Raw genomic sequence first — 15,088 nt, 5'->3', positions numbered from 1 at the left:
CTTGTTTATTGATTTCACAATAAAGCTATATATATACATGACCTTAAGAAAACGTGTGACTAATTGATCCCACGTAGTGATACTGATTCTTTGTAGCTAACACTAAACAAGACCATATATACTACCCATTTTTTCCTAACTAATCTGTAGACCAATTCCCATGTAAACCATCAAATCAAAATTCAGTTTACAATACATACCAATTCCAATAAGTATTAATCATTAATTAATTAATTAATTAATTAGAACATTACACTTAAAAAAATACATATTGAATCCAAATTTAGTATAAACTGATTAATCCAATAAAATTGAACAAAAACAAATGGTGAGGGATTAAAATAACTTTATTGGGCATTCATAAATATACGGCATGGAGTCTTATCTGTCCATCCTGTATTGATGATGATTGTGCGACGACACGAGCATTCAACCATCTTACTAATCAATTTGGACGATCATGTCAAATTAGGGTTTTGAATTTGGAAAATTGGGAACGAGCATTGAAAAGAGGTGATACGATACAACACACATTGTAACTGGACCAATATGCCCTCATATGCTTACCACGTGCGTAACTTAACGGCAGGAAACAAAAAGGCAGTTACCTACAGGGTCATTGGTGTCAATTAATTGAAAGTTGAAGGTCATCTAGGTCAAAAACAATGATTAAGGTTACCTACGTCGTTTTAGACAAAGATGAGGGACCAACCGCGAGATTTTGTCTATATCTTACTAAAGAAAATGTTAATACACCGGAGTACTAAAAAACAAACTTGAAAAAATAATATTAAGTGTATCAGATGAGACAATACATTTATACTATGACAAAGTTATCACATTTGTAAATGACACACATATAATCACATTGTTAAACAAACACGTACTCCTATCAATTTGGGATGCAGTTACTTCCCACGTTTTTAAATTTAAATTATTTAAAGAGTTGTATACCAATTTTTTTGAAGAAAGATTATAGGAAAATATAAACAACGGTCAAAAGTTGTAAGAAAAATCATTTTAATAATTAGTGTTGTTATCAGTATTACAAATATATAAGCAATAAAGAATAATAAACATACTGAACAATAATAACAACCTATAATTTATGAACCGTCTACCATTTGTATTTGAGCATTGGCCAATAAAATGTGAGCTATGACCTAGTGTAGAGTTTTTGATAAGTTAAACAGAAAACTAAAATATCTTAGTCATGCATGCAAGACTTATAAATTATGAAGACATGAACTCTACCCCAGAGAATTTATAGGATGTTCGAACCCTCTCAGATTGGACACTTGTGATGCCATTATGGTGGATTAGAGGATTAGTACCTATAAAATGTGTTAGCTGATTAATGGAGTTGACAATATCAAATTCAACTGACAATATATAATTCAAAAATGGATAATTTAATTGACGTGATTCATAGAACCTTATGACTAAGGGTTCATTCAATAAAAAAGTTAAAATTATATTGTGAAATATAAAGCATAAAGAGAATCAAAACAATCACGACTGATTTGAAGCAAGCATATTATTGTTCTCTACTATCACAAATATACTAACAAAGGTAGAAGATATGATAAATGATCACATGCAAATGAAACAGGAAAGCTAGAAGATTTAATCACCTCAATGTTATATTCGAATCCTAAACCTCGATAATTCAAAATATTGGTAGTACTTACTGTTGAATTAGACAACTTGCATATATTGAAATTAGACCGGCAACAACATGATCTTCTTTACTTCATCAACCAATATTCGTGTTCAAAACAAATACAAATCACAAAAGGAAAACCAGAGAAAATGTTGTTTAATAACGGAGGCTCGTATTCATAGAAAACTTAAATCAAAGAATTGTACCAAATATAATGTGATACATTAACATTAATCATGCAACCCATATGTTTTTCTATTACTTTTGAGTTGTTACGCAAAACCGCCCACTATACCAGCTTATAGTTAAAATAGACTGAAAATTAATAGAAATACAAAACCTTAAAAGTGGAGTGAACCCTTCTTCAACCATCTTCATCACTTAACTTTAAAACACACATGTAAATATTGTCTGACAATCCAACCGGACCCTCTGACCTTTATTCATATTTACTGTTTTTGACCCAATTAAGTAAATGAAACGAATACTGAATTAACCCGTTAAAAAGTAATAGCGTTGGGTAGATATTGCCACCTCCAAAATGCATCAATAGGAAAGTTATTATGTCAATGTAATTCTTGTTCAATTCATTAAGTTTAGAGATAGTCATATTTCATCTGACAGAACATGTTGAATGTCACAATATGTACCTATGGGACAAATATTAGCCTTCATGACCAAAAAGTCCCTTTTTAATTGAAGATCTAAAACAGCCCTTCCAATTCACTAATCAACCTATTAATCATTCGCACCCTCATGAGTCATGACCCAAACTATAAATTCTAAACAAACACACATAAACAAAAGACGCTAACATAGAATATATGAAATCGGCTACAATATAGTTAAAAAGGCACTAACATAGAACATAAAAGATGTAATATACTTAAACAAAAGGCACCAATCAAAGGCACTAACATAGAACATAAAAGGCACTAATCAAATTTGTGAGTAATATAGTTATAAATTGTTAAATGATATTATCATTCAAGCTTGCTGGAACTTATTTTTATTCTTTCTTATTTGTGGTGTGTTCTAGAATGTTTGCAGGGATTATCTGTTGCTGTGATGGATAAAGGATTTGTTGCAGTTGCAGATAAAGTTCCAGTCAATTTCAAGAGTGCCAGTCAAGTATAAGAAGATTTAATTTATTAAGTTAAGTGTGCAAATTCTACAAAAGTGAAGATAATGTTTCTAATTTATTCAAGCTTTATTGATGGATATTTGGGCTAGTTTCTTACAAGTCCAAGAAGCCCATGTTGGTATTTCTCAAGTATTATATTAAGAAGCCCAAGACAAAGCCCAAGTTGTCAAAATGATGAGAGTATAAAAGGTCATGGTTTCTGCTCATTTTGGCAGTCGATTCAGTTTTTCACACATTCATTCAATTTTCTCTCAAATTAGGGTTTCTAAGCCAATTCATTGATCTGATGAATTAGCAATTGTTATTTTGTGATTCTGTTCTTGTTCATTAGCCTTGTTAATTGTGGCTATAAGAGTTTAAAGAGATTTTATTTGTTTTAGTCTGATTTTCTTGTATCTTTGGTTGAAGATCTGGTTGATTAATCGGTTTAAAGGTCTTGTGATTCATGTTCTTTGTTAATTTTGACATGGTATCAGAGCTGTAAGGCTCGATCGTGGTGGTTGATTTGTTATTTGTTTCAATTTGGAGTTCGAAACGAATCTAGGGTTTCATCGGTTCTTGCTGTTAGATCGGTGGTGTTTGTTGTCTGTTTGGGTTCGATTGTGAATGTGTGGGTGATAGATTGCTGGATCTGTCGATTGTGATTGAAAACCCTAATTTTCTAGGGTTATGGTTTGTGTTCATCATTCTGAGTTTACTCATCTGTCTTCCGCTGCATCATTAATCATTCGTGATTGATTGGTTACATCTTAACTCTTCTTTTTATTATTTGCATATTTTTTCTGTTCTTGTTAAGATTTACAACACTGTGCCCAACTCTTGATCCCAATTCTTTGAAATTGGTGAAAACCTGATCAAGCACAGTTTAAGTTGTAAATTTTAATTCAAATTTGCTATATTTGTGTGATTTCTTATTATCTGTTTTCTGTTGATACTATCTGTCTTCTTGACTGCTATTTGTGTTATTGCTTGTTATCTGCTATATCTGTTTGACTTATCTGATCTTGTTTGCTATTTGTTCTTGTTGTTATCATGGGGGATAGTGGGGATGCTACCACATCTGTTACTTTAATCAATAAACTTGATTTTGGTGACCCTTTATATCTTCATCCAAGTGATACAACTTCTGGTACACCTATAATTTCTATAAAACTCAAAGGCACAGAAAATTATAATATTTGGAGTAGATCAATGCTTCTAGCATTGGGTACTAAAAATAAAATTGGTTTTATTAATGGAACTTGTGTCAAAAATACAACTGATGAAGTTTTAGCTGCTCAATGGGAAAGGTGTAACACAGTTGTATTATCTTGGATCTTGGGGACATTGACTGAAGAACTTTATTCAGGTCAAATCTTTAATAGTCTTGCTTTGAATGTTTGGAATGATTTAAAAGAAACTTATGATAAAAAGGATGGATCTGTTATTTTCAATCTACATCATAAAATAAATTCTTTAAAGCAGAATGATAGTCCTCTATCAGAATACTATCATAATCTTAATAGTTTGTGGAAACAATATGATTCAATGGTGTCCTCACCTCCTTGCACATGTGGTGCAGATGCCTGCACTTGTGCAGCATCTGTATCTGTGGAAAATAATAACAAAATGATAAAACTTATGCAGTTTTTAATGGGTTTAAATGATGTTTATATGCCTATAAGAAGTAACATTTTGTTAAGAGATCCATTACCAGATGTCAAAGTTGCTTATGCTATAATCTCAAGAGAAGAATCTCACAGAATTAATTCTTTAAAGGATACAAATTCTAAAAGCCAGAATTCTGCTTTTGCAGCCCAAGGTCCAAACAAATCATATAACAATAATAACAACAATAATATGTCCAATTTTAATAATAACAGAGGTCCTAATCCTAATCTGAAATGCAAAAAGTGTAATAAAATTGGTCATACTATTGAAAGATGTTTTGAGGTTGTTGGGTATCCACCAAACTTTAAAAGAAATACAAATAACAACAACAGGAACTACAACAATTTCAATAATTTTAAGAATACATCAAATAATAATGCTACTTCTAAAGAAGCTAGCACCAGCTCTTCCACTCCTCTTTCTTTTTCTAATGAGCATATGCTTAAACTTCTAAGTCTTATCAATGATGTACCTGCTGCTGCTCCTGCAAATGCAATGTCAAATATGGAAGGTACTTTTTTCAATGCAAGCATAAAATTCAATACTAACTTCAATAAATTCTTTAATTCAAATCTGTCTCAAACAAAGGTGATTCATAAAGGATGGATCATTGATTCTGGAGCCAATCAATATATGACTCTTTCTAGCAATGGTTTGAGTAACATTGTTGATGTCTCTGGATTGAAATTAACTGTAGGACATCCAAATGGGACTCAAGCCCTGATTAAAGGGATTGGTGATCTTGTATTAAAAAAGTTCATTACCCTTAAAGATGTTCTTATAGTTCCTGAATATTGTGTTAGTCTTATGTCTGTATCAAAACTTTCAAAAGATAATGGACTCATTGTCAGTTTTAATGAATCAACTTGCTATGTTCAGGATTTGAGGGACAGGAAAATAAAAAGGATTGGTAATCAAGAAGGTGGACTATATATATTCAATAATCTGAATAAAGAAAGTAAGATAATGGTTAATAATTCTTTTAATACATATTCTGCTTCAATTAATTTGTGACACAATAGGCTTGGTCATCCATCTGATCAAGTCTTGTCTGTTCTTAAAACCAAACTTAATCTTAAAGATAAAATTAACACTGAACCTTGTGAGGTATGTCATAAAGCAAAACAAAGCAGAAACCCTTTTCCTATAAGTGATCATAAAACCTCAAGTTTGGGTGAACTTATTCATCTAGACTTGTGGGGTCCTTTTAGAGTTCAAACAAAAGAAGGTTTCAAATATTTTTTAACTGTAGTAGATGACTATTCTAGAGCTGTTTGGGTATTTTTAATCAAATCAAAAGAAGATGTTTATGATAACATTGTAAATTTTGTTCAACTTATTGAAATTCAGTTTCAACAGAAGATTAAAGTATTCAGGAGTGATAATGGTACTAAATTTGTCAATCAAAAGTTTTTAAATTTTACTAACAGCAAAGGAATAGTACATCAAACTACTTGTGCTTACACACCTCAACAGAATGGCATTGTTGAGAGGAAACATAGGCACTTGCTAAATGTAGCAAGGGCTCTTATGTTTCAGGGGGGATTACCTCTTAACATGTGGTCTGAATGTATTCTAACTTCTTGTTATTTAATTAATAGGACTCCTACTGCTGTGCTAAATGGAAAGTCTCCTTATGAAACGGTGTTTAAGTCTGATCCTAATCTCTCCCATTTAAAGTGTTTTGGATGTTTGTGTTTTTCTGTTGATTTGAATCCAAAAGATAAATTTAGCAGCAGATCTACTAAATGTATTTTGATTGGTTTTTCTAATGTTAAAAAAGGTTATAAGTTGTTGAGTCTTGAAGATAAAAGTATTTTTTATTCAAGAGATGTTAAATTATATGAAACTGTGTTTCCTTTAAAACATAAGTCTGCTGCAAATGATTTCAAAATTGATTTTTCTAATAATACTTTGAATCAAAATTTCTTTGATGATATTTTTAAATTTGACACCAATTACACTTCAAGTCCCAATGATGAAGGGAGAGTTACTGATACTTGTGAGGGTAGTAGTGATAAGCAACACATAATGAAGATTCATCTTCATCTCCTGAGGGCAATATTGATGCTTCTAATATTGAATCAAATGAAAACACCAATGAATTAAGGAGATCTTCTAGAAGCACTGTTTTTCCAAAAAAGTTTGATGACTTTGTTGTAGTGACCCGAACTTTTCCATGTTTATATATATTAATTGAGATTGATATTTACATGATTAAATGTTTCCAACATGTTAAGCAATCAAACTTGTTAAGACTTGATTAATTGAAATATGTTTCATATAGACAATTGACCACCCAAGTTGACCGGTGATTCACGAACGTTAAAACTTGTAAAAACTATATGATGACATATATATGGATATATTAATAGTTAACATGATACTATGATAAGTAAACATATCATTAAGTATATTAACAATGAACTACATATGTAAAAACAAGACTACTAACTTAATGATTTTTAAACGAGACATATATGTAACGTTTATCGTTGTAAAGACATTTAATGTATATATATCATATTAAGAGATATTCATACATGATAATATCATGATAATATAATAATTTAAAATCTCATTTGATATTATAAACATTGGGTTAACAACATTTAACAAGATCGTTAACCTAAAGGTTTCAAAACAACACTTACATGTAACGACTAACGATGACTTAACGACTCAGTTAAAATGTATATACATGTAGTGTTTTAATATGTATTTATACACTTTTGAAAGAATTCAATACACTTATCAAAATACTTCTACTTAACAAAAATGCTTACAATTACATCCTCATTCAGTTTCATCAACAATTCTACTCGTATGCACCCGTATTCGTACTCGTACAATACACAACTTTTAGATGTATGTACTATTGGTATATACACTCCAATGATCAGCTCTTAGCAGCCCATGTGAGTCACCTAACACATGTGGGAACCATCATTTGGCAACTAGCATGAAATATCTCATAAAATTACAAAAATATGAGTAATCATTCATGACTTATTTACATGAAAACAAAATTACATATCCTTTATATCTAATCCATACACCAACGACCAAAAACACCTACAAACACTTTCATTCTTCAATTTTCTTCATCTAATTGATCTCTCTCAAGTTCTATCTTCAAGTTCTAAGTGTTCTTCATAAATTCCAAAAGTTCTAGTTTCATAAAATCAAGAATACTTTCAAGTTTGCTAGCTCACTTCCAATCTTGTAAGGTGATCATCCAACCTCAATAAATCTTTGTTTCTTACAGTAGGTTATCATTCTAATACAAGGTAATAATCATATTCAAACTTTGGTTCAATTTCTATAACTATAACAATCTTATTTCAAGTGATGATCTTACTTGAACTTGTTTTCGTGTCATGATTCTGCTTCAAGAACTTCGAGCCATCCAAGGATCCGTTGAAGCTAGATCCATTTTTTCTCTTTTCCAATAGGTTTATCCAAGGACCTTAAGGTAGTAATGATGTTCATAACATTATTCGATTCATACATATAAAGCTATCTTATTCGAAGGTTTAAACTTGTAATCACTAGAACATAGTTTAGTTAATTCTAAACTTGTTCGCAAAAAAAAGTTAATCCTTCTAACTTGACTTTTAAAATCAACTAAACACATGTTCTATATCTATATGATATGCTAACTTAATGATTTAAAACCTGGAAACACGAAAAACACCGTAAAACCGGACTTACGCCGTCGTAGTAACACCGCGGGCTGTTTTGGGTTAGTTAATTAAAAACTATGATAAACTTTGATTTAAAAGTTGTTATTCTGAGAAAATGATTTTTATTATGAACATGAAACTATATCCAAAAATTATGGTTAAACTCAAAGTGGAAGTATGTTTTCTAAAATGGTCATCTAAAACGACTTGTAACTTACTTTTCTGACTATAAACCTATACTTTTTCTGTTTAGATTCATAAAATAGAGTTCAATATGAAACCATAGCAATTTGATTCACTCAAAACGGATTTAAAATGAAGAAGTTATGGGTAAAACAAGATTGGATAATTTTTCTCATTTTAGCTACGTGAAAATTGGTAACAAATCTATTCCAACCATAACTTAATCAACTTGTATTGTATATTATGTAATCTTGAGATACCATAGACACGTATACAATGTTTCGACCTATCATGTCGACACATCTATATATATTTCGGAACAACCATAGACACTCTATATGTGAATGTTGGAGTTAGCTATACAGGGTTGAGGTTGATTCCAAAATATATATAGTTTGAGTTGTGATCAATACTGAGATACGTATACACTGGGTCGTGGATTGATTCAAGATAATATTTATCGATTTATTTCTGTACATCTAACTGTGGACAACTAGTTGTAGGTTACTAACGAGGACAGCTGACTTAATAAACTTAAAACATCAAAATATATTAAAAGTGTTGTAAATATATTTTGAACATACTTTGATATATATGTATATATTGTTATAGGTTCGTGAATCAACCAGTGGCCAAGTCTTACTTCCCGACGAAGTAAAAATCTGTGAAAGTGAGTTATAGTCCCACTTTTAAAATCTAATATTTTTGGGATGAGAATACATGCAGGTTTTATAAATGATTTACAAAATAGACACAAGTACGTGAAACTACATTCTATGGTTGAATTATCGAAATCGAATATACCCCTTTTTATTAAGTCTGGTAATCTAAGAATTAGGGAACAGACACCCTAATTGACGCGAATCCTAAAGATAGATCTATTGGGCCTAACAAACCCCATCCAAAGTACCAGATGCTTTAGTACTTCGAAATTTATATCATATCCGAAGGGTGTCCCGGAATGATGGGGATATTCTTATATATGCATCTTGTTAATGTCGGTTACCAGGTATTCACCATATGAATGACTTTTATCTCTATGTATGGGATGTGTATTGAAATATGAAATCTTATGGTCTATTATTATGATTTGATATATAGGTTAAAGCTATAACTCACCAACATTTTTGTTGACGTTTTAAGCATGTTTATTCTCAGGTGATTATTAAGAGCTTCCGCTGTCGCATACTTAAATAAGGACGAGATTTGGATGTAGTGACCCGAACTTTTCCATGTTTATATATATTAATTGAGATTGATATTTACATGATTAAATGTTTCCAACATGTTAAGCAATCAAACTTGTTAAGACTTGATTAATTGAAATATGTTTCATTTAGACAATTGACCACCCAAGTTGACCGGTGATTCACGAACGTTAAAACTTGTAAAAACTATATGATGACATATATATGGATATATATATAGTTAACATGATACTATGATAAGTAAACATATCATTAAGTATATTAACAATGAACTACATATGTAAAAACAAGACTACTAACTTAATGATTTTTAAACGAGACATATATGTAACGATTATCGTTGTAAAGACATTTAATGTATATATATCATATTAAGAGATATTCATACATGATAATATCATGATAATATAATAATTTAAAATCTCATTTGATATTATAAACATTGGGTTAACAACATTTAACAAGATCGTTAACCTAAAAGTTTCAAAACAACACTTACATGTAACGACTAACGATGACTTAACGACTCAGTTAAAATGTATATACATGTAGTGTTTTAATATGTATTTATACACTTTTGAAAGACTTCAATACATTTATCAAAATACTTCTACTTAACAAAAATGCTTACAATTACATCCTCGTTCAGTTTCATCAACAATTCTACTCGTATGCACCCGTATTCGTACTCGTACAATACACAGCTTTTAGATGTATGTACTATTGGTATATACACTCCAATGATCAGCTCTTAGCAGCCCATGTGAGTCACCTAACACATTTGGGAACCATCATTTGGCAACTAGCATGAAATATCTCATAAAATTACAAAAATATGAGTAATCATTCATGACTTATTTACATGAAAACAAAATAACATATCCTTTATATCTAATCCATACACCAACGACCAAAAACACCTACAAACACTTTCATTCTTCAATTTTATTCATCTAATTGATCTCTCTCAAGTTCTATCTTCAAGTTCTAAGTGTTCTTCATAAATTCCAAAAGTTCTAGTTTCATAAAATCAAGAATACTTTCAAGTTTGCTAGCTCACTTCCAATCTTGTAAGGTGATCATCCAACCTCAAGAAATCTTTGTTTCTTAAAGTAGGTTATCATTCTAATACAAGGTAATAATCATATTCAAACTTTGGTTCAATTTCTATAACTATAACAATCTTATTTTAAGTGATGATCTTACTTGAACTTGTTTTCGTGTCATGATTCTGCTTCAAGAACTTCGAGCCATCCAAGGATCCATTGAAGCTAGATCCATTTTTCTATTTTCCAGTAGGTTTATCCAAGGAACTTAAGGTAGTAATGATGTTCATAACATCATTCGATTCATACATATAAAGCTATCTTATTCGAAGGTTTAAACTTGTAATCACTAGAACATAGTTTAGTTAATTCTAAACTTGTTCGCAAACAAAAGTTAATCCTTCTAACTTGACTTTTAAAATAAACTAAACACATGTTCTATATATATATGATATGCTAACTTAATGATATAAAACCTGGAAACACGAAAAACACCGTAAAACCGGATTTACGCCGTCGTAGTAACACCGCGGGCTGTTTTGGGTTAGTTAATTAAAAACTATGATAAACTTTGATTTAAAAGTTGTTATTCTGAGAAAATGATTTTTATTATGAACATGAAACTATATCCAAAAATTATGGTTAAACTCAAAGTGGAAGTATGTTTTCTAAAATGGTCATCTAGACGTCGTTCTTTCGACTGAAATGACTACCTTTACAAAAATGACTTGTAACTTATTTTTCCGACTATAAACCTATACTTTTTCTGTTTAGATTCATAAAATAGAATTCAATATGAAACCATAGCAATTTGATTCACTCAAAACGGATTTAAAATGAAGAAGTTATGGGTAAAACAAGATTGGATAATTTTTCTCATTTTAGCTACGTGAAAATTGGTAACAAATATATTCCAACCATAACTTAATCAACTTGTATTGTATATTATGTAATCTTGAGATACCATAGACACGTATACAATGTTTCGACCTATCATGTCGACACATCTATATATATTTCGGAACAACCATAGACACTCTATATGTGAATGTTGGAGTTAGCTATACAGGGTTAAGGTTGATTCCAAAATATGTATAGTTTGAGTTGTGATCAATACTGAGATACGTATACACTGGGTCGTGGATTGATTCAAGATAATATTTATCGATTTATTTCTGTATATCTAACTGTGGACAACTAGTTATAGGTTACTAACGAGGACAGCTGACTTAATAAACTTAAAACATCAAAATATATTAAAAGTGTTGTAAATATATTTTGAACATACTTTGATATATATGTATATATTGTTATAGGTTCGTGAATCAACCAGTGGCCAAGTTTTACTTCCCGACGAAGTAAAAATCTGTGAAAGTGAGTTGTAGTCCCACTTTTAAAATCTAATATTTTTGGGATGAGAATACATGCAGGTTTTATAAATGATTTACAAAATAGACACAAGTACGTGAAACTACATTCTATGGTTGAATTATCGAAATCGAATATGCCCTTTTTTATTAAGTCTGGTAATCTAAGAATTAGGGAACAGACACCCTAATTGACGCGAATCCTAAAGATAGATCTATTGGGCCTAACAAACCCCATCCAAAGAACCGGATGCTTTAGTACTTCGAAATTTATATCATATCCGAAGGGTGTCCCGGAATGATGGGGATATTCTTATATATGCATCTTGTTAATGTCGGTTACCAGGTGTTCACCATATGAAAGATTTTTATCTCTATGTATGGGATGTGTATTGAAATATGAAATCTTGTGGTCTATTATTATGATTTGATATATATAGGTTAAACCTATAACTCACCAACATTTTTGTTGACGTTTTAAGCATGTTTATTCTCAGGTGATTATTAAGAGCTTCCGCTGTCGCATACTTAAATAAGGACGAGATTTGGAGTCCATACTTGTATGATATTGTGTAAAAACTGCATTCAAGAAACTTATTTTGTTGTAACATATTTGTATTGTAAACCATTATGTAATGGTCGTGTGTAAACAGGATATTTTAGATTATCATTATTTGATAATCTACGTAAAGCTTTTTAAAACCTTTATCTATGAAATAAAGGTTATGGTTTGTTTTAAAAATGAATGCAGTCTTTGAAAAACGTCTCATATAGAGGTCAAAACCTCGCAACGAAATCAATTAATATGGAACGTTTTTAATCAATAAGAACGGGACATTTCAGTTGGTATCCGAGCGTTGGTCTTAGAGAACCAGAATTTTGCATTAGTGTGTCTTATTGAGTTTGTTAGGATGCATTAGTGAGTCTGGACTTCGACCGTGTTTACTTGAAAAATGATTGCTTAACAAATTTTGTTGGAAACTATATATTTTTAACATGTGAATATTATGTGATATATTAATCTCTTAACGCGTTTGATATTATGTGATAGATGTCTACCTCTAGAACAAGTCCCATTGACTCACCTAATAATAATGAAGAGTCAAATGTAAATTGGAATGATTCGTGGACTGATTCACAAGTTCCCGAAGAGGAACCGGAAGAAGAGTCGGAACCGGAAGAAGAATCGGAACCGGAAGAAGAATCGGAACCGGATGAAGAAATAGAACCGGTGAGGAAAATAATAAAACGATTAAGTAAAAGAAAATCCTCAACCAACTGACCAAGGTTAATTATGGTCAATGGTGTTTCCGCCAAGGAAGCAAAATATTGGGAGGATTACCAATTCTCCGATGAATCGGATTCCGACGAGAATTCCGATGATGTTATAGAAATTACCCCAACTGAATTTAAAAAGGCAAAAGAAAATAATAAGGGAAAGGGCATAAAAATAGAGAAATCTAATTCCAACCCCGATGAACTTTATATGTATCGTCAACCCCCGAAGTCCTTAAGTTGTAACAATGACCCGGGAACCTCTAAACCACCAGGTTTTTCTAAACCAATGTGGAAAATTACGGCTCGTATTAGGGGAACATCATATATCCCTAGAAACTTGGCAAAACGAACCAAAACCGAAGAAGAAGAAACGAGCGAGTCGGAATAAGATAGTTGTATTCGTGTGGTGTAATATATGTAATATAGTGTGCTTATGCTTTATGACATATGTAAAAATTGCTTGTATTAATAAGTATTTTTTTTTATGAATCTAACTCTTGTCTATTTTACAGTTTAAAAACACAAAATGGATAGACAACCCAATATTTTAAGAGACCTACCCGGAGACATGATTGATGAAATCTTGTCTAGAGTCGGTCAGAATTCCTCGGCACAACTATTTAAGGCGAGATCAGTTTGTAAGACATTCGAAGAACGTTCCAAGAATGTCTTGGTTTATAAGAGACTTTCGTTTGAAAGATGGGGGATATCACATTGGGAAACCCATAAGTTACGATGTGTTTACTTTGACGCATATATTGCGGGGAACCCAAATGCTATTTTACGGAACGGGTTAAGAAATTATTTTGACTCAATATATCCGAATATTGGACTTCGTGATTTAGAAAAAGCGGCTAACATGCAACATAAAGAAGCATGTTATGCTTACGGATTAGTAATGTTCGCTTCTCACCAAAGTGAGAACAAGAACATCGGGCTACAACTATTAAACAAAACGTTTCCACAAGTGACGGAGTCGGTAATTGGGGTAAGAAATGAGGTTTTTAGATTGTTACGGGACTGTTGGACATTACGTAACCCTCGTCCCTTTGACGACGTTACAACACGCTGTCTTATCAACGGCCATAACGGTTATGTTGCACAAGACCAAGGATGGGAAGTAGTCCTAGTAAAACCAGAATGCATGACTTGTTTCTGGACGTATGAATTACGTGTCTTTATTGCCTTTGCTGAACGACTTGTGTACTAGCTAGAATTATCTTCACAACTATCTTGTATCAAAGTTATTGTGTGCTATATTTCATGCTTTATGTAAAATAAGCGGTATTGTAAGTTTGTAAAATATTGTATAAAAGTTTGAACGCGAAATATTATTATAATCAGTTTTTCATATAGAATTGTAGTAGTTGAATTGTATATTAGCTACTAAGTATGAACTTAACGGGTAGGTACTACCCGAATTTAAACTTATAAAACGCTAATATGAAGAAAAAGCTTTTATAAATGAGTTCATATTATGCTACGAAATACTATTAACTACTCTTAATATTCTATATGATTAACTTGTTCTATTTGACTATTTTGAAGGAAATGGCACCGACTACTCGACACACAGTGAATATGAATGAAGAGGAAATCCGTACTTTTCTAGCTTCAAACATAGCCGCAGTACAGGCTGCGCTACATACCAACAATAACCTTGGATCTAGCAGTACAGGAAATCGTGTAGGATGCACCTACAAAGAATTCACTGCCTGCAAACCTTTAGAATTTGATGGAACCGAAGGACCGATCGGATTGAAACGGTGGACCGAGAAGGTCGAATCGGTGTTTGCCATAAGTAAGTGTACTGAAGAGGACAAAGTGAAGTACGCTACGCATACCTTCACAGGTTCTGCGTTA

At 31.7% G+C, this 15,088-nt stretch overlaps 1 protein-coding gene across 1 annotated transcript; it reads left to right on the top strand.

Annotated features, from left to right (window-relative positions):
• The first annotated feature begins 3,839 nt into the window (after positions 1–3,839).
• On the top strand, positions 3,840–6,566 carry LOC139869227 (uncharacterized). The gene is made up of 3 exons (XM_071857545.1): positions 3,840–5,415; positions 5,503–5,564; positions 5,808–6,566. The coding sequence occupies exons 1-3, from the start codon at positions 3,840–3,842 to the stop codon at positions 6,564–6,566; spliced, it is 2,397 nt and encodes a 798-aa protein (XP_071713646.1).
• The last annotated feature ends 8,522 nt before the right edge of the window (positions 6,567–15,088 follow it).

This window comes from Rutidosis leptorrhynchoides, chromosome 9 (assembly GCF_046630445.1).
Source record: "Rutidosis leptorrhynchoides isolate AG116_Rl617_1_P2 chromosome 9, CSIRO_AGI_Rlap_v1, whole genome shotgun sequence".
Lineage (NCBI taxonomy): Eukaryota > Viridiplantae > Streptophyta > Magnoliopsida > Asterales > Asteraceae > Rutidosis > Rutidosis leptorrhynchoides.
The sequence above is the reverse complement of the archived record's forward strand: the minus strand, read 5'-3'. Positions and strand labels throughout refer to the sequence as shown.